This window comes from Lagenorhynchus albirostris, chromosome 9 (genome assembly GCF_949774975.1).
Source record: "Lagenorhynchus albirostris chromosome 9, mLagAlb1.1, whole genome shotgun sequence".
Lineage (NCBI taxonomy): Eukaryota > Metazoa > Chordata > Mammalia > Artiodactyla > Delphinidae > Lagenorhynchus > Lagenorhynchus albirostris.
This window is the reverse complement of record NC_083103.1, coordinates 47481618-47504750: the sequence shown is the minus strand read 5'-3', so window position 1 is coordinate 47504750 and position 23133 is coordinate 47481618. Positions and strand designations below refer to the sequence as shown.

General features: G+C 44.6%; 1 protein-coding gene across 1 annotated transcript in view; it reads left to right on the top strand.

Annotated features, from left to right (window-relative positions):
• SYT9 (synaptotagmin 9) overlaps nt 1-19321 on the top strand; it is a 186381-nt gene extending 167060 nt beyond the window's left edge. Inside the window, exon 7 of the mRNA XM_060157806.1 lies at nt 17086-19321. Coding sequence (XP_060013789.1) covers nt 17086-17094 — 9 coding nt within the window. The 3' untranslated portion in view covers nt 17095-19321. The remainder of the gene's footprint in view (nt 1-17085) is intronic.
• Nucleotides 19322-23133: the final 3812 nt, after the last annotated feature.

Below are 23133 nucleotides of genomic sequence, written 5' to 3'. Positions count from 1 at the left end.
ACATATTATGCCCCAGCCACACCACACCAGCTAATTCTAGGATGCAGAGACGCTGTGCTGTGCTGTCGCTCTGCTTTTGCATGTGCCGTTCCATCTGCCCGGGACACCTCCCCAGAACGGCGGTGCAGACTTCCTTAGGATACAACCCAAGCATAGCCTCCTCTCTGTGTAAATACCTACGTGATAGCTCGCGTAAGGCTGCGTCGTAACTTTGTGTGTGTTTTCCTGATTAGACCATGAGTTCCCTGGGAGCAGGGATGGAATCTCATGTGTCTCTGAGTCCCTGCACAGCCTTGGGTAAGACCCGGCCTCATGAGGAGGTGCTCGGAACTGGCTGAAGGAGAGAAAGACAGATGAAGGGAAGGAGGGAGGCAAGAGGGCAGGGCCGAGCTTCCCACGTGCTCAGCATGAGTTGCACAAGCCCCTTTCCTGACTCCCGGACCGGGCGTCCTTCACTGACACTCAGTGCACGATTCTGGAAGTTGACGTGTTTCAACTTCTACCCACTGAAAGGTGAATGGAAACACTCACAGACAGCATCCCGTGCTTGGACCGACAGTATGGGATCTCCTGCTCTGGAAGGGCTTTTAGGAAAAGTCTGAACAGTCCACGAAGAGAGAAATACAGCTGGGCTTCAGGCTTCTGCAGACTTTGGGCTATTTCGCATTCCGAGACGATTTTGTAACTTTGCTTGTCAACCTGAGAAGGCACGAGATGGCGAGGCAGCAGGGAGGGAGGACAGTGGGCAGAGGAGGCCACGGCCTCCGACAGGACTTCAGAACCACCTGCTTCTGTCTCAGATCTCTTCTGCAAACAGCCTTTGCCGTGCGAGGAAGCCGTGCTCAGGTGTGGAGGTCTAGCCTGAGGCTTGCGGGAAGCATCATTGCCTTTGAAGGCTCCTGTGAGACGAGCGGTGTGTACACAGACCCCTCACGGGGTCTTATCTTCTCCACTCAGAGCTCTAGTCCCGGCCGCACTGGCCACACAGTGGAGACCAGGGTAGCGGCACACATCTCCTGCTCCAGAGAAGAAAGCATCCCATGCCTGTGCTTGTGTCTGCTTCAGCGAAACGACTGTGCTTTACTTACTGCAGTTTCACGCTGTGATTATCCCACTTCAATCTATGCTGAAAATACCAACTGTACCCACCGTCTCCAACATTATGTAGCGCATGGATTTCGTTTTTCAGACTTCACTGAAATCGTTTGATAAAGTGGCAAAATTCCCTCTGCTTCAGAGCACAAAGAATTCTCTCAAAATAACTCACCTTTTGTATAAATAACTCACCTCCGAGATAATTCTGCAGTGGGCACACTGAGTCAGAGGCTGCATCTCTAAAGCTTTTCCAGAGATCTGCGTTACTCTCCTCACCCGCCACTGCCACCGTATGCCCAGCTCTGGTGTCACAGTGGGATGTGTTGGCACCAAGTGGGACACCTCCCTGGCCTGGTTATTAGTGTGGGACTGGGGGTTGGAAGGGAAAACCGGAGCACAGATGAAGGAGGTGGCCAAGAGGCCATCTACCCTCGACCTTTCCTCCTGGTGGTGGCAGGAGAGGTCGAGGGTAGACGGGCGGTATTACAAGAAGGTGTAGGAACAAAGGCATCAAGGAGCAAAAGAGACGATGCCACCACCCCACCCTGAGGTGTGGGGAGTTCAAGGGATCGAAGGAGAGGGTGGCAGAGTCGTGACATCAGAGAGAAGCAGGATTGACTTAAGGGGAGGAGACGGATGGAGTCTTTGATAAAGGTCAAGAATGGACAGCAGATGGAAAGCCCCAGAGGAGGACTGGGGATGGTTCAAAGGGGGGATTCATTCGTGGCAGGGGAAGTACAGGACAGGATGTGGGGGGCAGTAGGGAGAGGAGAGGCTACTGGACAGTGTGGGTGGAAGGTGAGGGAGTGAGGCCTGGCAGGTTTGGCCTCAGGGGCCAAGTATGCCTTACCTGGAGGAAGTAGGGCGACCAGGCTGCCCCGGGGGTGGGAAGATAAAGGCACAAGCTCTCCCAACCCAGCTGCTCTCCCAGAGTTGTTTGAGAGGGGACGTGAGCCATCTCTCACCCGTGTGTCCATGCGTTCATCACCCCATGTTCATGAGCCTTGGGTCTAGTGCCCCTGGCCTTCCCACCACCTTCAACTCTTACGTGCCTGCCTGACCGCCCTCCTCTTTTGCTCCCCTGGTCTGTGCCCATGTAACCTGCCAATCCTGCGTCCCACCTCCTCCCCAGTGCCGGTCACTGGGCTCCTGACAAGCAGGCACACCTTACCTGTAATCTGATGCCTCAGATTAATAATAAGACAACATTAGCTTTCCTACATGTGACATCTCCTCCATCCAGGGCACTGTGCTAAGTGCTGTACATGCATCATCTAATTTAACCCTCACCCTGTGAGGTAAACAGTATTATCTCCCCAGATGAAAAAAGTTGAGGCTGAACTAACTTATCAAACATCGAGAGGCCATTAAGTGGTAGAGCTAGCATAATGAAGTCGATGGCATTGTCTGCCCATTGGCATATGCCCTCTCCACACTCTCTGAGGGCCTTATACTCCAATGACTTGGACTTGGCCCTGTGACTTGCTTTATCCAGTAGACTATGGGTGGGGTGACAGTTCCAAGTGAGGGCTTTAATAAGCATCACATATTTTTATTTGACCCCTTGAGCTTTTGGCCTCTGTCATAGGAATTCCCTGGGTCCTGGAACAAACAGTAAGACTCAGAAGCAGACCTCTACCTGTCTGGAGCCAGGTCCAGCTGAGCCCAGCAGAGCTGTAGCCAACCCACAGATTTATTGCTGAAAGCAACTGAGATTTGGGGGTTGTTTGTTACTGCAGCAAAAGCTGACTAATCCAGATTTAAACTAAGATGTTTCTGATTCCATACAGAGCTTTTAACATCACAGTGTTCTTCTGTGCCATTGCTTCTTGGGCATAGAAACCAAGGCTGTTTGGGCTAGATCCAGATGGGGACCTCTCTCCGCCCCCTTAGGAAAGGCTGTCTCTTCACCACTTCATCATCAAGTTGAAGTAGGCAACCTATAGCTGTTCCAGGTGCACTCTTCTTTTTCTTCCCCTGCCCTCTCCCTAGAAAAAAAATTGCAGGAACCTACACATCCCAGCAAATCTTCAGCTTGGAAGAAGACGCAGCTTTATCAGTCAGACACAACCAGGTTGTCACATGCTTGGTCAGCTCTGCTGGTTCTAAAAGATTTTTCCCCTCTGTGCTGTTATTATTCAGCTCAATGAAGACTACAAAACTAAAACAATGCCTAAGAACTGCGGAAATTTCTTTTGTTTTCATCCTGCTGGCACTAATTCAGTGTTCCTTAACTTCACATTCCCAAATGATTTGTCATGTACGTTTTTTGCTAATTTACTTTCAGTTGTTCTGTTTCTGCTGTTTCTTCCCCCCACCTAAATCATCTGCTTCAATATAACCATAATTTTCAAAACCAGTAGGATGTGCAGTGAACAGTATACAGTAAAACTGATTAACTGAAAGCCCCATTAAAAAAAAAAAATCCTAAAAGCTAATGGAATACTCTTTTTCATTTTAGAAGTCATGTTATATTCTGTGGAGTTTTTTCCCACAAATGTGTTTTTCAATGTTGTATTCTGCTAAGGCTAAACTTCGTAGCTGCAAAGATTTGATTCCTTCAGATTGGAACATGATTTTCCCTGGTCATCTTAACGGGAAAAGCTCTGAAGTGGACCCTTAGGGTTTTTCATACGCAGTGTTTCTTCTCTCCTCTTCTGGTAAAACAACCCCATTTTCCTTGAGGATCCGCTGGCTTCCCTCTGTGTCCATGTGGTTTAGGTAGACCTGGCCACACCCTTGGCTCCAGTGCTCTGTGTGCCCTGAGGCTGTGTCCAACCAGCACAATCAGGAGTTGGTTCGGGGCAGGCACATCCCGGCATCACTACCCAGTCAGGTGAGACTGGCCCCAGCAGGTGCCTGAGAAGGAGGTCGCCCGGTGCCTGTCACCTCTCCCTCAGGTGCTCTGTGGAAGCGATTTCAGCAGCCCCTCAGTCATTTCCTTCTCATTCTAAGCCATTCATCTTAGGAAGGAGAACCCAGGTTTGACCAAGTCTTTCTCCTTCAAAAGCTTACATGGAAGCTTTTAGGTAAATAGTCATACCTATTTATGTTTTCTAAATTAATTTTCTATTTTGTACCTTTTCTCCTGATGCTTCCTTGCCCTAGAATACTGTTCCTCTACACTCTCACCGTATAAATCCTACCTAATCCTCAGGGTTCAGTCTAAGTGCCACCTCTTCTGTGAACTGCACCCCACTTAGCACGAAGTGTTCCCTTAATACTTTGATGGTGACTCCCAATGACCACTTACCGCCTCTAGCTTTATAGTTTGTTAAATACATCTGTCTTCTCCCTTGACCGTGAACCCCTTGAGGTCTGAATCAGTTAAATTCACTGTATTTAACTGATTTGGGCTCCTTGTTGACCTTTGCTACAGTGGTGATTGAGGCTTTCCTCTGTGGTCCACGGATAAGTCTCCAGTATGTGGTGATCAGAAGACAGGAGGGGACTGGTCAAGTGTGAGCGTGCCTGGGGGAGGACTAAGAGAGATGAAGCCTGCACACAGCTACTTACAGTGGGTGGAAGCATCCCGAGGAGAAATGCAAGGTACCCACACCTGCAGCAGGCTGGGTGCACCTCCCTCCAATGTCAGGCAAATGAGAGCTTGAGGACATTGGGATCTTGTTCTTTAGCCAGAAAATGCCCACCATCCATAAAGGTAATATCCCGAAGTCAAGTTCACAGGTGAACAGATCTGGCATCCATTTACTGTGCGCTAATGTTTAGGGGCAGTTGGGGGTAGATATATGGCTCTTCGTTCATGATCTCTTTGGCATTTGTGGCTCTTTGTTCTTTTTCAGAGCTCCATTTGTCCCTTTTCAGGAAACGCTGAACTTAAAGACTCTAGTCCTATTTGGGGGCCAGAGCTCTCAGGAGCCGAAACCCACTATCTCCTTCCCATCTTCACTGCCAGGGTGATGGGGACTACGAAGGCACGAGGGGTGCTTCAGCTGCTCCCACATGCTCACTTGCTCTGGTTTCCCTGCTCTCTTGTGTGCTCTCCAATCCAATCTCCACACTGCTTCTGGGGTCCAAGTCCTAAAACACAAATCTGACCGTGTTCCTCCTGTACTTGAAATCCTTCAGTAACTGCCCTTTGTCCAGAACAAGATCGAGTTCTTTATTTTGGCATTCAGAATCCTCTGTGACTCCTCCCTCATCTCCCCCTTGCATTATGTTGAGGCCATGCCCAATCATTGGTGGTCCACACCATGTTTTTTATTCACCCCATGGCCCCTACTCCTGCTTTCACTTCTTTTTGTGTGTGTGCTGTCCTTTCCACCCCTCTTTGCCTGGCTAGATCCAGCTCATCTTTTAAGCATTCCTGAAGTCATCTTCTTCAGGAAGCATTCTGAAGATCGTCCCGCTGTGAGTTAAATGTCTCTTGTCTGAGTTCTGTTCCCCTAGTACCCTGTGCCCACCCCTAACTTAACATTTGGTGTCACTTGATATTATCTGTGTATGAGTCACCTGCAGCACATCCAACGGCTCCTTGAGGACAGAGACTGTTATTCATCATTGTATAACCAGTACCTGGCAAAATGCCTGGCACAAAGTCAGTGTCGAATAATTTCTTGCTGGATAGAATTCCAATTCCTTCTATCTTACAACTTGGAACATGATTGCTGATTTGTTAGGAAGACTCTGCATGTCATATTTTCAAACATACAGGCATATGGTTCTATTAATATATAAAAGTAACCCAGGGCTAGCTCTGAAAGCCAAAGAAGCTCCCTTTTCTTGAGGACTAAATGAGCTCTACCTTCCTTCCAGCACTCAGTTCTCCAACTGCAAGATGACGCCCGTGAGAGTTAAATCAATGCAGTCAAATTCCCAGTCATTATCACAGATGATATTTGTGGCAACACAAAAGGGCAGACAGTTCCATAAATGTCTCTGCAAAAGAATCACCTTAGTTTAAAAGCACATTGGGAGATCCATGACTGTTTCCTACAGGAAGCTCAGAATTCCTTCATGGTTGTGATCACCATGCTGGTTGCTTATCTCAGCAATCTTTCAAGATTCCTCTTTGCATTCCTGCGTAATTTGTCGTATTCTGCCATTCTGTCCAAGTAATGATCAGTCCAGTAAATATTGATTGAGTACCACACTATTCTGGGTATACATCTGTGAGAAAGAAATAGACAAAAACTTTTGCCCTCATAGAGCTTATATTCTAGTGAAAGAAACAGAAAATAGACATTGTAAATGAACACAGTATATAATATTGAAGGTGATAAGTACTACAAAAAATACAAGAAAGTAAGGAGAATCAGAAATGTGGTAATGGTTTTTTTTGTTGGTTGGTTGTGTTTTTTAAAGGGAGGTTAATTTTAATAGAGGTAATGGTAGGTCTCAAGAAGAATTCTTACATTTGAGCAAATACCTGAAGGAGATGAGTGAGCAAGCCATGTGGAAAAGCAGGCTGAGGGAACAGCCAGCGCTGAGGCCTTAAGGAAGTTCGTACAAGGAACAGTGAGGAGAGCAGTGTGGGAGTTGCAGAGGGAGTGAGAGGGAGAGTAATAGGAGTGAGATCAGGACGGTACACAGGGTGGGCAGGGCCCAATTACAAAGAACCTAGTAGATCTTCATAAGGACTTTGGTTCACACTCTGAGATGAACAGGAAAGTCATTGCAACATTTTGAAGAGAGATATGACATGGCCTGGGCTTACAATTGTTCCCTCTGGTTCTGTGCTGGGAATAGACCATATCAGGGCAAGGGTGAAAGTGGGGAGACCTTTAGGAGTCTGCCACTGTTACCTAGATGGAAACAGTAGAGGTGAGAAGTGGTTACATTCTGGATATATTTTGGAAGGAGACCTATTAGGATTTCCTGATGTAGGGTGTGACAGACAAGCGAAGGGATGATTCCAATGTTTGGGGCCTGAGCAACTGGAAAGATGGAGTTGCCATGAAGTGAGCTGAGGAAGACTGCAAGTGGAGCCCCTGCGCAGGGCAGTCAGGAATTGGACCTACTACATTTGAAGCATCTGTTGGATGCATCTACAGGGAGACATCAGTGGCAGTTAGATACAGAAATCTAGATTTCCAGAGGTAGGTCAAACTGTAGTTGTAAAGTTGTGGTTGAGATGTAAATGGAGAAGAGAAGAGGCCCAAGGACTAAAAATTGGGACATTCCAACACTTAAAAGTAGGGAAAAAAAAAAAAGTAGGGGAAAGAAGAGAAACCAACAGAGAATAGGAAAGAGAAAGTCATTGTAGTAGTAAGAAACTTGTACTATCCAAAGACAAGAGAAAAGCAGTTGTTTCCAGGAGAAAGGGATGATCAGATCTGTCAGATGTTGCCAATAGGTCAAGTAAAATGAGGACTGAGAACTGACATTGGGTTTATCAATGTGTTGAATATGGTGACATGGGATACTGGGTTAAATAGTGTTCCTCCCCAAATTCCTATCTACCTAGAACCTCAGAATGTGACCTTATTTGGAAATAGTTTTTGTAGATATATGTAGTTAAGTTAAAATGGAGTTGTACTGGGCCCCAAATGATGGGACCGAAATCCAGTGACTAGTGTCCTTATAAGAAGACGATGTGAAGACACAGAGGGACACACAGGGAGAATGCAGCATGATAATAAAGACAGGAATTGGAGTGATGCAGCTGTAAGCCAAAGAGCCAAGGGTTGCCGGTACCCACCAGAAGCTAGGAAGAAGCAAGGGGAAATTCTTACCTACAGCCTTCAGAGGGAGCATGGCCCCACTCACATGTTGATTTCAGGCTTCTGGCTTCCAGAACTGTGAGAGAATAAATCTCTGTTGACTTAAGCCACCCAGTTTGTGGTATTTTGTTATGGCAGCCCTAGGAAACTAATATACTTGGTGTCTTAGCTCAGACTGCCATAACAAAATACCACAGACTGGGGGCCTAAAACGACAGAAATTAATTTTCTCACAGTTCTGGAGGCTGGAAGTTAGAGGTCAGGGTGCCAGCATGATTGGGTTCTGGTGAAAGCTCTCTTCCTGGATTGCAGGTGGCAACTTTCTCACTGTGTCCTCACATGGTAGGTAGAGAGAAAGAAAGAGAAGCAGAGAGAGCCCTCTGGTGTCTCATCTTATAAGGACACTAATCACATCATGAAGGCCCCACCCTCATGATGTCATCTGACCCTGATTACCTGCTCTGACCCCATCTGCAAAGATGAATTTTGGAGGGTACACAATTCGGACTGTAGCACTTGGTAAAGCAGTCATTTAACATCTCTGTACCTCAATTTCCTCATCTATAAAGTGGGGATAATAATAGAACCCACCTCAAAGAATCGTGGTGAGGAGTAAATAGATTAATATATGCAATATGCTTAAAACAGTACATACTAGATCCTACCTAGTGTTAACTGTTACAATGATTATAAATCTAATCATTTTGTTTTGAAATTAAAATGCTCATTTTTACTTGTTCTTTGCTTTATTCTCAATTAGCTCATTAATTTGACAGATTAAATTTCCCTAGAGTTCTAAAGCCAATTTCACACTTAATCAAATTCTCTTAAATATTTCAAATTAATGGGGAAAAAACCTTATAAATCTAGCAAAAAATTCTTCTAACATTTAAACACTGTTTAAGCAATTGATTTGACTATTTTCCCTTAAACATTTCAAACTAAGGTCACAAATTTAAAATGTGATTATATGAAACACTTCAGATATCTAACACAGTAGGTGTTAAACAGAATTGTTCTCAAGGACTGTTAACTCCTATAATGGTAATAAATAAAATCTTATACATTTAGATTAAATTGCCTTGAGCATTTCAACATCTTAAAAATCAAATTCATAAATTTAGTATATTGGATTTTCCTAAGCATTTGAATATTGACTATAAATTTAACAAGTTATGTTCTCCTAAATATATGCACTAAAAATCGTAAGTCTGATAAATTTCTACTGTATCATTTCATTAAGCATTTACTTTAAAAACATGAACAAAACATAAACGAAGCAAAATTGTGTTATTACACTTAAATAAATATGACTTAACACAAAAGCATCATTACTTCCTCATTTGTTATTCTTGTATGCTATACCTTTCTGGCATTACAAAGTTACTTTTCCAAATAACAGGAATAGAATTATCTGTTCAAGTCCTCTATAGTGACTGAGATTAGCAGAGATCTGAGTCCCAAATTACAAAGGTAGGATACCTGTGCACAGACCTGGGACCGGGCATGGGCTGCCTCCCAGGGAGATTTCACCAAAGCTATGCATTAACAAAGGAAGTCTCTTCTTATGGTTGGCTTCTGCTAGCTGCATTGTCAGTGGGAGACATCCTCAGGCTTTTAAAATGGGAATTTTTTCCTCAATCCAGTGCATCACATATATATCCTAGGAACCTTTCAACTTTCACCCTACCCAATTTTTTTATCATAACTTTTTTCTTCCTTCCCTGATTTGAGTAGATGGAGCTATGTGCGCCTGTGCGTGTGCGTGCACACACACACACACACACACACACACACACACACGCATGCATATGCACATACTGCTTAACAGTTACAATCAAGCTTCCTGATAAGACCTCATTTACTCTTTCTTCTTGCTCATCATCCTCAGTTCTCTAGTCATCTATTGACAACTGAGCTCTTCAAGAGCAGGGTGTGCGTTGGTTATCTTCTTGTTTCTAGCGGTCAGCACATTTGCCTGGTGCTCAATTAATGCTTGTTGAACCAATTAATTAATAAATGTACTGAATGTAAACCTGGAGTAACCAACCCAAAAATCCTCTACTTGACTTCATCAGGTAGAATAAGTTTTTCCTTGCGGCAGTTCCCTAACTTGCCCCTTCATCTGAAAAACCATGACAACACTCATCTTATGAACGGTGCCTCACTTATAGCCCTGCTTCTTGCTTGTTTCTGATGAACCCCTCTCAGTAACAGCCTGCATGTCACACATGTCACCATTCACCACCTTCCCCTCAAGGTTGACCTGACAATGGATCTTAACATGCTTTCCTATGAAGACTGGACTGTTCCGAGTTCTTTTCTGAGCTGAGAATCCTTAGAAAGGCGCTGTAGTGGAATTGGCATTCAAGGTGCCATAATTTGCCATCCTGGGCAGAGTACCAAAGAGCACACATTTGGATCCATAAACGCGTGATGGCAGATCCTGGCTCTGCCATTTACAACCTTTGTTGTTTGGCCTTTCTCAGACTCAGTTACCTCTGTAAAAAAAGTAACTGTAACATCTGTCCCAGAGGGTCGAGACAAGTATTGAATGAGAGGTTTGCAAAGCTCTTAGGACAAAGCAGGGTGCTTGAGTGCTCAATAGATAGTAGTTATTACCCAGATGGACGCTTCCATTTTCTATCTTTTGCCCCAGTCTCCTGGCTGGAAATGCAGTTATATTCACACTGCTTTCTTTCTTTAACATACTGATTCTTCAAGATGTGAGGGGGAGAGAAGACTAGAGAATGCCCTCCTTGGGGAAATTGGGAAGGGAAGAATCAGATTCTAAGCGGGCCAGGCATTATGTTTCTTCATATATTTGTTTTTTTGTTTTGTTTTGTTTTGTTTTGTGTTTTTTGCGGTACGTGGGCCTCTCACTGCTGTGGCCTCTCCCGTTGTGGAGCACAGGCTCCGGATGCGCAGGCTCAGCGGCCATGGCTCACGGGCCCAGCCGCCCCGCGGCACGTGAGATCTTCCCGGACCGGGGCACGAACCCGTGTCCCCTGCATCGGCAGGCGGACTCTCAACCACTGCGCCACCAGAGAAGCCCTCTTCATATATTTGAAGAGCTGTGTTAAGTAATAAATAGTCAATGAAATCCCAAGATTTTTATGTTTATTTAAAAAATAAAATTTTAAAATACAAGTTTAACAGTATTAAGTATAATAAGATTGAATCATGTAATGAGTCACTTCAGTTTTTGACAAGCTTCTTATTTCGAAACCCTTAGATACTTCCTGTAATCAAAACCCATTTTCCAATTCACAGGCAGATATTATCTAATGATCTACTTAATCTTTTCATGTTCTTAATTTGGGGTCAGTCTCAATGGCCTGTCTCACATCAGCTGTCATTTTTGTGATAGAAATGTCACTTCACATTACAGTTTTCATTGGGACAGTTCTCATCTTTAGTTTCAATTCAATTTAATTCAAATCAAATCCATATGTCTCAGAACAATTGAATTTGCTTAAAATCCCCTCTGTTCAGATAAGATTGTAACCAGTACATCTTGTTGATGCCACTGAAGTTCCTGATACCTTCTCAACCCCTGGCGCTTCCCGATAGCAAGGACGCTGCTGCTTCTGCCCCCTGAAATGGGCCCGGTGCCAGCACTTGCAGCCGCGAGGCAGCCTGACAGCCACCAGTCCCTGAACCACCACTGCTGTCTCCGACCCTGATGCCACAGTCTCCACCACCCCATCCCACCACCATTCCTACCGGGTCATTGCTCTTCTGAACTACAGAAAACTCTTTCCTTATACCTCATTTACCAGAAATCTGGGCTGAGAAACAGCTCATTAGGTTACAAGAATTTAGAAAGAGATTGTAATTTGCTTATTTTGGGGGGGGTTGGTTGAGTTTTTCAAGTCTTCCTCCCACAAGAGAGGCAAAAAGGACTGAGCCTCAGCACAATACACCCATGGCGTACTCAAAATTGTCCTTCTCCTGGAAAAACGCAACTGCTTTTTCTTATGCCTGACTTGTCTACCTGACTTTCCCTGGGAGAAATTTGTTTACAAAAGCTTTTTTTGTGAGATTCCTGGTAGAAGTGACCTTACCACTCTGCCAGAGGTGTTGAAACTTCTTTAATCCCTTCATCCTGTGGGCTGGCAGACCAAGAAGTGTTCTGGGGCCTTAGTGGCACTGTCCAGAGTAGGAAAACAAGGATGCTGGGACCAGGCAGGATCAGGGCCCAGAAAAGTCACCCAGGTGAAGAAGGGGTAGACCAGTAGGCTGCTCCACAGTATTCCCAGGGGCTGAGCTTGATTCCAGCTAAGAGCACATAAGGAGACTTCACCAAGTGAGCAAAGCACAGTTATAGAGGTCAGTTTGGAGCTGTACTGTGATTTGACCACTGGCAGCATGGCCTCTGCTGATGATATTCCTGGGTATGGGGACTGTTAAAAGATGGGCTGAGGTCATAGCCCAGCCCTCTAAGCAGGCCTTAGGTAAGGCCATAACAAACCAGGTACAGAGGTAGTGCCTAAGGCTGGGCATTTTGGGAGAGCTCTACCCAAAGCAGTCTGGAGGGACTGTGCAAACGAAGAGGTGAAACTAAGGTCATAACAGGGAAGAATGGGGTATAGAGCTGAGGGGGCAAGTGAGATACACATGCAGGCCACTGGCCAGGGGAATCCAGAGAAATGGAATAAGAAGGTAGGAAGCTGAAGTGGGATATGCAGCACCTGCGGCATGCTGCTAGCTTTTATTAGGGTTTCTTAAAGTTACCTCACCTGGCTAGATTTAGAGTAGCTAGAAAACCAAGGCAGAAGCTCAGATATATAGACTGAACTTACACAGTGCGTTTAGGAATGATATAATTGCTAAACCTTAAACTTTTTATTTCATTTTATTTTTTAAATTTACGTATAGTTGATTTACAATGTTGTGCTAGTTTCTGGTATACAACAAAGTGATTCAGTTATACATATATATATATATATTCTTTTTCATATTCTTTTCCATTATGGTTTATTGCAGGATATTGAATATACTATAGTTCCCTGTGCTATATAGTAGGACTTTATTGTTATCTTTTTTTTTTTTTTTTTTTGCGTACGCGGGCCTCTCACTGTTGTGGCCTCTCCCGTGGCGGAGCGCAGGCTCTGGACGCACAGGCTCAGCGGCCATGGCTCACAGGCCCAGCTGCTCCGTGGCACGTGGGATCTTCCCGGACCGGGGCACGAACCCATATCCCCTGCATCGGCAGGCGGACTCCCAACCACTGCGCCACCAGGGAAGCCCCTATTGTTACCTATTTTATATATAGTAGTTTGTATCTGCTAATCTCAAACTCCTAGTTTATCCCTCCCCCACCCCCTTTCCTTTGTTTTCTGTGTCTGTGAGTCCATTTCTGTTTCGTAGAAAAGTTCGTTTGTGTCATATTTTAGATTCCACATATAAGTGATACTATGTGGTATTTGTCTTTCTCTTTCTGACTTAATTCACTTCATATGATAATCTCTAGGCCCATCCATGGTGCTGAAAATGGCATTATTTCATTCTTTTTTAAGGCTGAGTAGTATTCCTGTGTGTGTGTGTGTGTGTGTGTGTGTGTGTGTGTGTATCACACCTTCTTTATCTATTCATCTGTCGATGGACATTTAGGTTGCTTCTATGTCTTGGCTATTGTAAATACTGTGAAGCTTAAACTTTGTAGTTAGAAATCTTGGGTTCAAATTCCAACTCTGACACTTAGCATGGCTTTGGGCAAACTAATCTCTCTACATCTCTGTATCCTTCAGTAAAGAACTTCAGAGGGTTCTTCTAAGGATTTGTAAAGTTCGTATCACTATAGATAATCAAAACCTGAAGGCGTGTGGCATATGGCCTCACTGGCTAATAGCAGCACAGCTAATTCCAGACCACATGGCATTCATTGGTGGGGCTGAGCCTGTTGACGGTTTGCCTTCCTGATAAGAAAGGATTCAGGGACTGGCAAGCTGGCCTGCAGTATGAGTCTCACAGCTGGCAGAAGGGGCTCTGGGAACCAGTACCTGATGTGGGTGGTGGGTTGGGAAGCAGAGCCAGCTGGAGGGTGCTCCAGAGCATCTGGGACAGTTGTATTTGAATCACAATATAAGGGAAATATCCATTCACATTTTCCTCCTAGATCCAGAAAAGAATATTCTTCTCCCAGGGGTATGGGTGTACCCACACCCATGCACACACTTCAGAGCCCAGGGTCACCGTCACACTTGGCTTTACCTTCACCAGTTATGCTCTGGCTTGTATTACTTTCTCTAATAGCCTCACACATGAACGTTTGACCTTTGAAATGCAGTCCACACATTCCAGTTTGGGAACGTTCGCAGCTCTCCCATGGTTTACATGTTTGCTTTTTGTTATTGCTATGTCCATAGAAGTGACTCCAGTTTTCTTTCTCTCTGTGACTGCAGCATTAATACTCTTAGTCTGTATTGGAAGATGCCCTGAGTTTAAATTAACTTGAATGCCGGGCTGAGTGTGAATCACAAGATATCCTGCTACTCTAAGTCTGGGGCTCCGGTGAAAGAGCCCACCCCCTACAGCTTGAGAGCATGGAAGGGGTGTCACACCACGCAGAACCACTCTCCCCTCCCCAGGCTTACTTCCTCCTGCTCCACTTCTCACACCAAATTCTGACAGTCCCTCCAACTTCCTCGGCCCACGGTGGCCTTCCCTCCTTCTCTCCTGACGGCCTCCCCTTCAGTCTAAATGGCCCAGCTCAAGACATCTTCAGAATCCTCCCTGTAGACCTCAATCCCCTTGAAGTTTGTCCTTCCCCGCTCTTTGCTCCTACGCATTTTACACACATCTCTGTTGTTTAGCTTCTCATGTTGTAATCTCTCCCTCTGTGAGCTCTTTGAAAGCAGGATTTGTGTCTTCCTCATGGTATCTGTATCCCCAGCATCTATCACAGTGCCTGGCATTTGTCTGATACCCATTAAAAATATATGGATGACAGACATAGAAAATAAACTTATGGTTACCAAAGGAGAAGGGTAGGGGGATAAACTGGGAATTTGGGATTAACAGATATACACTATTGTATATAAAATAAACATTAAGGACCTACTGTTAGCACAGGGAACTATATTCAACTATATTCAATTGTAATAACCTATAATGGAAAAAAATCTGAAAAAGAACATTGTGTGTGTGTGTGTGTGTGTGTGTGTGTGTGTGTGTGTATATATATATATAACTGAGTCACTTTGCTATATACTTGAAACTTTGTAAATCAACTATACTTCAGTGCTAAAAAAAAAAGGAAATATTTTTGTGTATGGTGAGAGGGTGTGTTCTAACTTCATTGATTTACATGCAGCTGTCCAACTTTCCCACCACCACTTGCTGAAGAGACTTTCTTTTTCCCACTGTATATTCTTGCTTCCTTTGTCAGTGATTAATTGACCGTAGGTGTGTGTGTTTATTTCTGGGCTCTCTATTCTGTTCCATTGATCCATTATGTCTGTGCCAATACCGTGATGTTTTGATTACTGTAGCTTTGTAGTATTGTCTGAACTCAAAATGGCCTGAAGACTTAAACATAAGACATGACACCATAAAACTCCTAGAAGAGATCAGACACAAAACATTCTCTGACATAAGTCGTACCAGTGTTTTCTTAGGTCAGTCTCCCAAGGCAGTAGAAATAAAAACAAAAGTAAACAAATGAGATCTAATCAAACTTACAAGCTTTTGCATAGCAAAGGAAACCGTCAACAAAACAAAAAGACAACCTATGGGCTGGGAGAAAATATTTGCAAATGATGCAACCAACAAGGGCTTAATTTCCCAAATATACAAACAGCTTATACAACTCAACAACAACAACAACAAAAACAACCCAATTGAAAAATGGGCCGAAGACCTAAATAGATATTTCTCCAAAGAAGAAATACAGGTGGCCAATAGGTATATGAAAAGATGCTCAACGTTGCTAATTATTAGAGAAATGCAAATCAAAACTACAATGAGGTACCACCTCACACCCGTCAGAATGGCCATCATTAAAAAGTCTACAAATGGGACTTCCCTGGTGGCGCAGTCATTAAGAATCCACCAGCAGGGTGGATTCGGGTTCACCCGTGTCCCCAGTGTAGGGGACACGGGTTCGAGCCCTGGTCTGGGAAGATCCCACATGCCACAGAGCAGCTAAGCCCGTGTGCCACAACTACTGAGCCTGCGCTCTAGAGCCTGTGAGCCACAACTATTGAGCCCACATGCCACAACTACTGAAGCCCACGTGCCTAGAGCCCGTGCTCCGCAATAAGAGAAGCCACCGCCATGAGAAGGCCACGCACCGCAATGAAGAATAGCCCCTGCTCCCCGCAACTAGAGAAAGCCCACACGCAGCAATGAAGACCCAACACAGCCAAAAATTAACAATATAAATAAATTTATATATTTTTTTAAGTTAAAAAAAAAAGTCTACAAATGAGAGATGCTGGAGAGGGTGTGAAGAGAAGGGAACCCTCCTGCACTGTTGGTGGGAGTGTAAGTTGGTACAGCCCCTGTGGAAAACAGTATGGAGGTTCCTCAGAGAACTAAAAATAGAATTACTGTATGATCCAGCAATCCCACTTCTGGGCACATATCCAGACAAAACTGTAATTTAAAAAGATACATGCCACCTATGTTCATGGTAGTGCTATCCACTACTATGTAGCCACTACATGGAAGCAACCTAAATGTCCAGCAACAGATGAATGGATAAAGAAGATGTAGTACATATATACAACAGAATACTACTCAGCCATGAAAAAGAACAAAATAACGCCATTTGCAGCAACATGGATGCAACTAGAGATTATCATACTAACTGAAGTAAGTCAGAAAGAGAAAGACAAATACCATATGATATCACTTATATGTGGAATCTAAAATATGACACAAATGAACCCATCTATGAAACAGAAACAGAATCACAGACATAGAGAATAGACTGGTGGTTGCCAAGGGGGAGGCGGATGGGAGAAGGATGGAGTGGGAGGTTGGGGTTAGCAGATGGAAGCTTTTACGTATAGAATGGATAAACAACGAAGTACTACTGTACAGCACAGAGAACTATATTCAATATCCTATGATAAACCATAATGGAAAAGAATACTTAAAAACAAATGTGTGTATATATATGTAGATATATATACGCACACATACATACATATATATGTATAACTGAATCACTTTGCTGTATAGCAAAATTAACAACATTGTAAGTCAACTGTACTTCAATTAAAAAAAGAAAATAACGGAAAAAATATATATATATGGATGAAAACCAAAGCATTCTTTTTGTTTCTTCTTCCTACAGAAACGATGACTGTGGGTAAGAGGACCACTTATGCCAAGAACACAGTAGGACAACCATCTTACAAAGATCTTCAGTAACTTTTCCCATCCAACAACATCTAGACGACGCCAGTGACCAAATATTCAGCTGTAACCACAGCAGTAACTGGCCCTCTTTCCAGATTGGGTTTGCTGAACGTGAACAGTCCAGCTGTCTTCAGGTGGCCTAAGGTGGTATGCTGTAGGGGAAGCACATCTCTTCTGGCCAAGAATTGAGATTGGACTATGGAAGAAAGCACCTGATACAGTGAGAGTACTCAGAGTACCTAAAGGACTCTTAATGATTAACATAAGGCCCTTGGTGATGGGGTCTTAGCAGCTGCCCTGGCAATGTCACTCTGACATGACGTTATTTGCTCGAAGGCCCTGGAAGGACAGAATATTTGCAGATCTATCCAGGTGCTAAATAGGAAGCAGTTCTAATTCACACTGGACGACCACTGAGCTAATAGTTGTCTCCAGAAAATAATTTCACCCAAGAGGTACTCCAGCTTTGCAAGGAATAGCCCCAGGAGAGTAATAGGATAAACAAGCTGTTACCCTGGAGAAAATCGAGTACAAAGAGGTCTAGTTCACAGCAAATGCTCTGCCTACTCCCATGTACATGGCAGTGAGTACCAGTTGATCATGGCCCTCTCTTCTGCTAAACCCAGATGTGAGGAGTCAGAATCCCCAACACTGTTTTCAAGATGGCCAGTAGCCACTTCCCTTCAACTGGTGTTGGCAATGAGAATGAAAGTTCATTGTCATCCCTGTTAGAGAGGCATACATCTCAGTGGCATAGGCATTCTGGAATACCTTTCCCAGGTACATTTGTCCACTGAGGGAACAGCCTCAGAAACAGAAGTACCATTGAGTGAGCTGAGTTCCTGGAGAGATGATACGGCTGGCCCCTGATTCAAGGCACAACTTTTGGGCCTTCTTGGCCTGAGTGCCTTTTGGGGTATTTCCATGTGCAACAGCCCAGAGGCATAGCCTTGGGCAGCCACCGATAGGTTTCCTTTCACTTCTGGACACATGCATCACTTTCACAGCACTTGGGGAATGGAAATACCTGCAGGAGTGAAGGTCAAGGGCTCTCCCCGGGTATCACATTCATTACTCAGCTTCCTTTGTGACCACATCAGCCAACCCACTGCCAGCTGTGTTCTTCATCCTCATTGCTTCTGCCTCCATACAAATGAAACTAAAGGCCTCAGCATGTCCTGGGGGTGGTATTGTTACCTCTCTCTCCCATTATAGGTGTAAGGTGCCCCGTCCGTACATTTGCACCATTTCTCCAAGACAGCATTTCCCTTTCATACAATCGCTTTGCAGCAGAATCCAGAGTTGGACTGTAGTTTACCGTCCTGGGAAGCTCATTTATCTTCATTTGAATTAACACTTCCATGTGGGACTAACTGGGTGGAAGCACAATCATTGCAGGTCTTCAGAAAGTTCTTATTGCCACAGCTACCCAGTACAAGAAACTACCCCAATGTCAGACCTTAAAGGGATGGAGACCTTTGGTTGTATGAGGCAGTGTTACAATATTCCAGCTTCATGTGTTCCCCAGCCTGCCTAATCCATTTCCATCTCTGACTGGCTTTCAACCTCCAGGATGCAAAGGGAACCCAAGGTTCTGCCTATGTCTTTGACATGAGAAGAATTCAGCCTTCCTTGCCCAAGGTTCCCTCTGCCTATTCCTCTGCATTCAGACATCTTCCATCATACCAGTGTTTAGAACCAAAGCATGAAGGACTAGTGCCAGCAGGATAAATATTATCTCTTGATCCAGGCGGGTGAGCCCAGAAGGATGGTCCCAGAGAAACCAGACTGGCCCCAGTAGATATCAGGCAGCCATCCCAATAAACTTTGACTTGTCCTTGGCACTGGGAGCCTGGGTAGGAGATCCTGGGGCAGCTGTGCCTATTGTTCCCCAGGCTAAGATCTTCCTGCCTAGAGAAGTAGCAGCCCTGGGGTACTTACGAGTATGCTACTGGCTTGTTGTTATGAAACAGAAGGTGGCTTTGTAGGGGCCAGCAGGCAAAGTGAGGCAGGCAGGTGGCTTGTGCTGGAGAGCTTTTAACAGTCCAGCTGTGGCCAGAGGCTGGTTATAAATTTGAACTCCTTGAGCCCATCTGCAACTCTGCCTCTGTTCTTTTGCCTTCTGTTTGGTTTCCCTTTAGTTTCCTAGTAAATATTCCTTTTGAAAAATTCCAACCTTGTTTCATTGAACTTGGGGGGAAGGTAATTCTCCATTGTCTTTTCCAGGATAGAGAAGGAAATTAAGGTACCTTGAAAAAATGGAAATGGCAGTGGAAAGGGATATAACCTGGTTAGATCTTTGGAAGAGACCTTGGGGAAAACTGGTTCCAAGAGATGGGGAGAAACCAACTGTCTCCCTCAATCACCTGGCACTGACTCTCAGCCCATTCCTCTTGCTGCCTTTGTCTTCAAGGAGATCTGCCCTGGTTGCGTGTTGCTGCAAAAGCATCTTCCCAGCCAGTGAACTGGGCACATTTTGCAGGCGATGTGATACCTAGGAAGTACACTGGTGCATGACCAGAGGAGGAATAGGGGAGGGGAGGGAAAGGAATGGTGTCTACAGTGTGGATGTTTTCAAAATGCCCAAACAAGCATGACTGTAAATGGAATGCTTTTGTCCTTATGGCCATCAGTAGAGCTACATTTCATATGAAGAGAAGAAAGGCATACTCTCAAGCCAATAAGACTGACAAAAGGTAGATATGGACAATGTCTTGCTATCTTCATGGCCGTCCTGTCCTGGTGGGTGTTCCAATTATCTATTGCTGCATAACAAAGCACTACAAAACTTAGTGGTTTAAATGGCAAGTTATCTCTCACGATTCTATGGGTTGGTGGTGTTTAGGTGATTGCTCTCTCTTGGAGTCTTACGGTTGCTATCAGATGGCAGCTTGAGGCTGGTATCATCTGAATATGGAACTGGGCAGGATATCTATGATGGACTCTTTGCATATACATCTGGCTCCTCTATTCGGATGACCAGAACAGCGGGAGGCTGATTGGGCGTCTCTCTACACATAGTCTCTCCACATGGTTAGCTTGTGCTTCCTCACAACATGGAGGTCTCAAGGCAGTCAGACTGCTTTCATAGTGGCTGGCTTCCCCCAGAGCTAACGTTGCAAGAGGTCCCAGTAGATGCTGCAAGGCTCTTCTAAATAACCTCAGAAGTAACAGAGTCATTCCCACCACAGACTGTTGGTCAAATGCAAGTCACAGGGCCAGCCTAGATTCAAGGGGAAGGGATTACACAAGAATGGAATACCAGAAAGTGTGGCTCATCTCATTGGGGCCACTTTGGAGATAGTGGGGATGGGAGTGGAGGGGGAGGTGTCACTGACTCAGAAGGCTTCCTGGATAGCTGTCACTTTAAAATCACATGCAATACTTAACATGCATGAGGGTGGAGTGAGGGGGGAATAATAAGGGGCAGAGGAGAAGGGCAAGGGTTATTCATGAACACTTAAATAGAGCATAAGCTGAAGAAAAGTGAATAGTTATGATCAAAACGGAACTTACAGTGTCACAAGAAACCCTGGAGGAAAATTATCATTCTAGTGACTGCTCAAAAGCTTGAGTTGAGTGCTTTTTACCCCCCTTATCTTTACTGCCAAAGTAAAAGTGCAAACAAGACATTCCCATGCTTGGGGACATACTTAGAAATGAAAATTCAAAGTAAGCAGAGGTTGTTTGTCCCTTTTCTGAAGACTTCGCTTCAGAAAGAATCACTGTAGTTAATTAAAAGAGAGATTTTATCAAATCTAGTTTAAGCATAGCTCTGCCAGTTGTCCCTTGGCATGAGGTCCTGGCATGGCTAGTGTTGCCATGGTGCTTCCTCCAGTCTGCCCCTCCCTCTCTTGCAGCAGTCCTGCCATATGGAATAGTCAGGGTCGGTCCACTGCTCTTCCCTCCACGCTGGCCTCCTCCAAATGCAGCCACCTTGCTAGAACTTTCAAAGCAAAGTTATAGAAAGTGATTTAATGAACTGAGAAAAGGACATAACCATGGATGCGCACATGGCCAAAAACAGTGTCTGCAGCCTGTATGTGGATCCTGAGAATTCTACAGGCCATGTGGCTGCCCATGGCCACCCATTTCACTGATGGCCACTGAGGGGTATTGAGAGTGTCCAGCCTGGGGGCGCCTTGGAATGGCCAGAGAGGATGGCCTCGCCTGTTTCTTTACTGTCCTGTTCTAGATCCCTGTGAAGAATCTCTCTCACACGTAGGATTCCTGAGCTGCTTGCTGACATGGAGCACAACCAGAGGCTGAGAGCGGCCAGTGAGACCTCTCTGAGGCTTGGGTTTTCTCACCGATGGGGTCTTCTGACTCTTCCCCCTCCAATCCTCTCTCAGGGCCAAAAAGAGGCCATAACCCTTCAATGTCCTTTAACAACCACCTGTGGGCACTTTCCGAACCACAGACCCAGTGACACCTGCCACAAAGGCGCTGCCTAGCACCTTACCTTCTCAGCCAGAGAGAAGTCATAGGCAGTGTTCAGAGAAACCCAGTGTGTCTCTGAGATGCCCGTTCCGTATGAGTGGAGCCCTTCCATTGTAGCACAAGCTATTCTACCTTCTCTCCAACTTCATATCACATAGGCTGACCTTCATGGAAGAAGTGAAATAGTAAAGCTCAGGAAAAGATAATAATCAGAAAAGTTGTCCCAGCAGTTAAGGAAATCCCGGAGAAGACCTGTAGGAGAACTCTGAGAAAAATAGGAAAAAGGAGGGTTGGCTGTTATTCTGGGAACTGTGGAAGACGAGCCCTGGTCCTCACCGCTAAGCCCAGATGTGAGGTACAGGAAGCTCTGGTCAGTGCCACGGACCTGCCTCCAGTGTTGATGATGTCAGATATAAAGCTCCCTTTGCTCAGTCTCCCAGGAGAACAGATCGAGGCTCTCCAGTGACTGTGGCGGAACCCACTTCTTCCTTCTTCCACTCAAGAGGCTTACATGTAGCTTGCTGCCTGGGCTCCCTGGGCATATGGGCTGCAAAGTTAAACCAGTAGTATGATCACTTCTGTCCCCTCGCTCCCTGGTGTCTTCTCACTGTGTCCAGGAGCTCCGGGCATGGGAAGGACTAAGAATCAAGATTGAAGATGCCCCCCAAGGCCTCAGAGGATCGAGAGCCAGCCCTGAAGTCCCGTAACTTTGGCTAAGTCTCAGTGGCATCAGGGTCCCCCATCTCATCCACAGGCCAGCTGATGATTCTCATGTACCTCCTCCTGGTAGGGAAGAGGAGAACAGGCCAAAGGGACCCGGGCCACAGAGGCTGTCCCCTTAACTCATTGCTACTGCCTCTCCAAACTCCATCATAAGGTAGATTTCCCTGGGAAATGGATAAGCATTGCCAGACAGTTTTTTTTTTAAGTATATTTATCAATATGAAGATTATTGATGATAACACCACATCTTATAGTTTACTATGCATGGTATCATTTTTTTAATCCATTTTCTTTATTTTTTGAAAATTCAACTTGTAATTCCAAGTGGTAAAGGTAGTTTAAAAGAAAAAAGTTAATATCTTCTTGGCTTGATACTAAATTTATTGTAGTTATTATTCCAATAACTATCCATTGCATTAAAGCTATTTCCAAACCAGCATTTGACATAGTAATACTGATGGTTTTTCCTATCAAGTAAACATCATCTTCAGGACACTGACTTTTTCACAATTTAGATAAAATCCTTTCTGCATGGCAGCAGTATCCAGATTTGACTCTTCAAGTTAAGACAATTTCTCTAATTCACCAAACTCAAAGCTTTCAGGTAATAATAAAATCATTTCTTCAAATACCTAAAGATATTTGTATCCACGGCCTCAGAGATGAACTTATGGACTATAGAAACTGGTGAATAAGTCTTCCAGAAACAAGTTTTACCTTCATCTCAAAAAAGTAATGATTCTTTAAATATATATTTTTCCTCAAGAAATTTTGTAACTAAATTTTTTTAAGTCTAAAATAGAGTTTTCCAACGATCCTT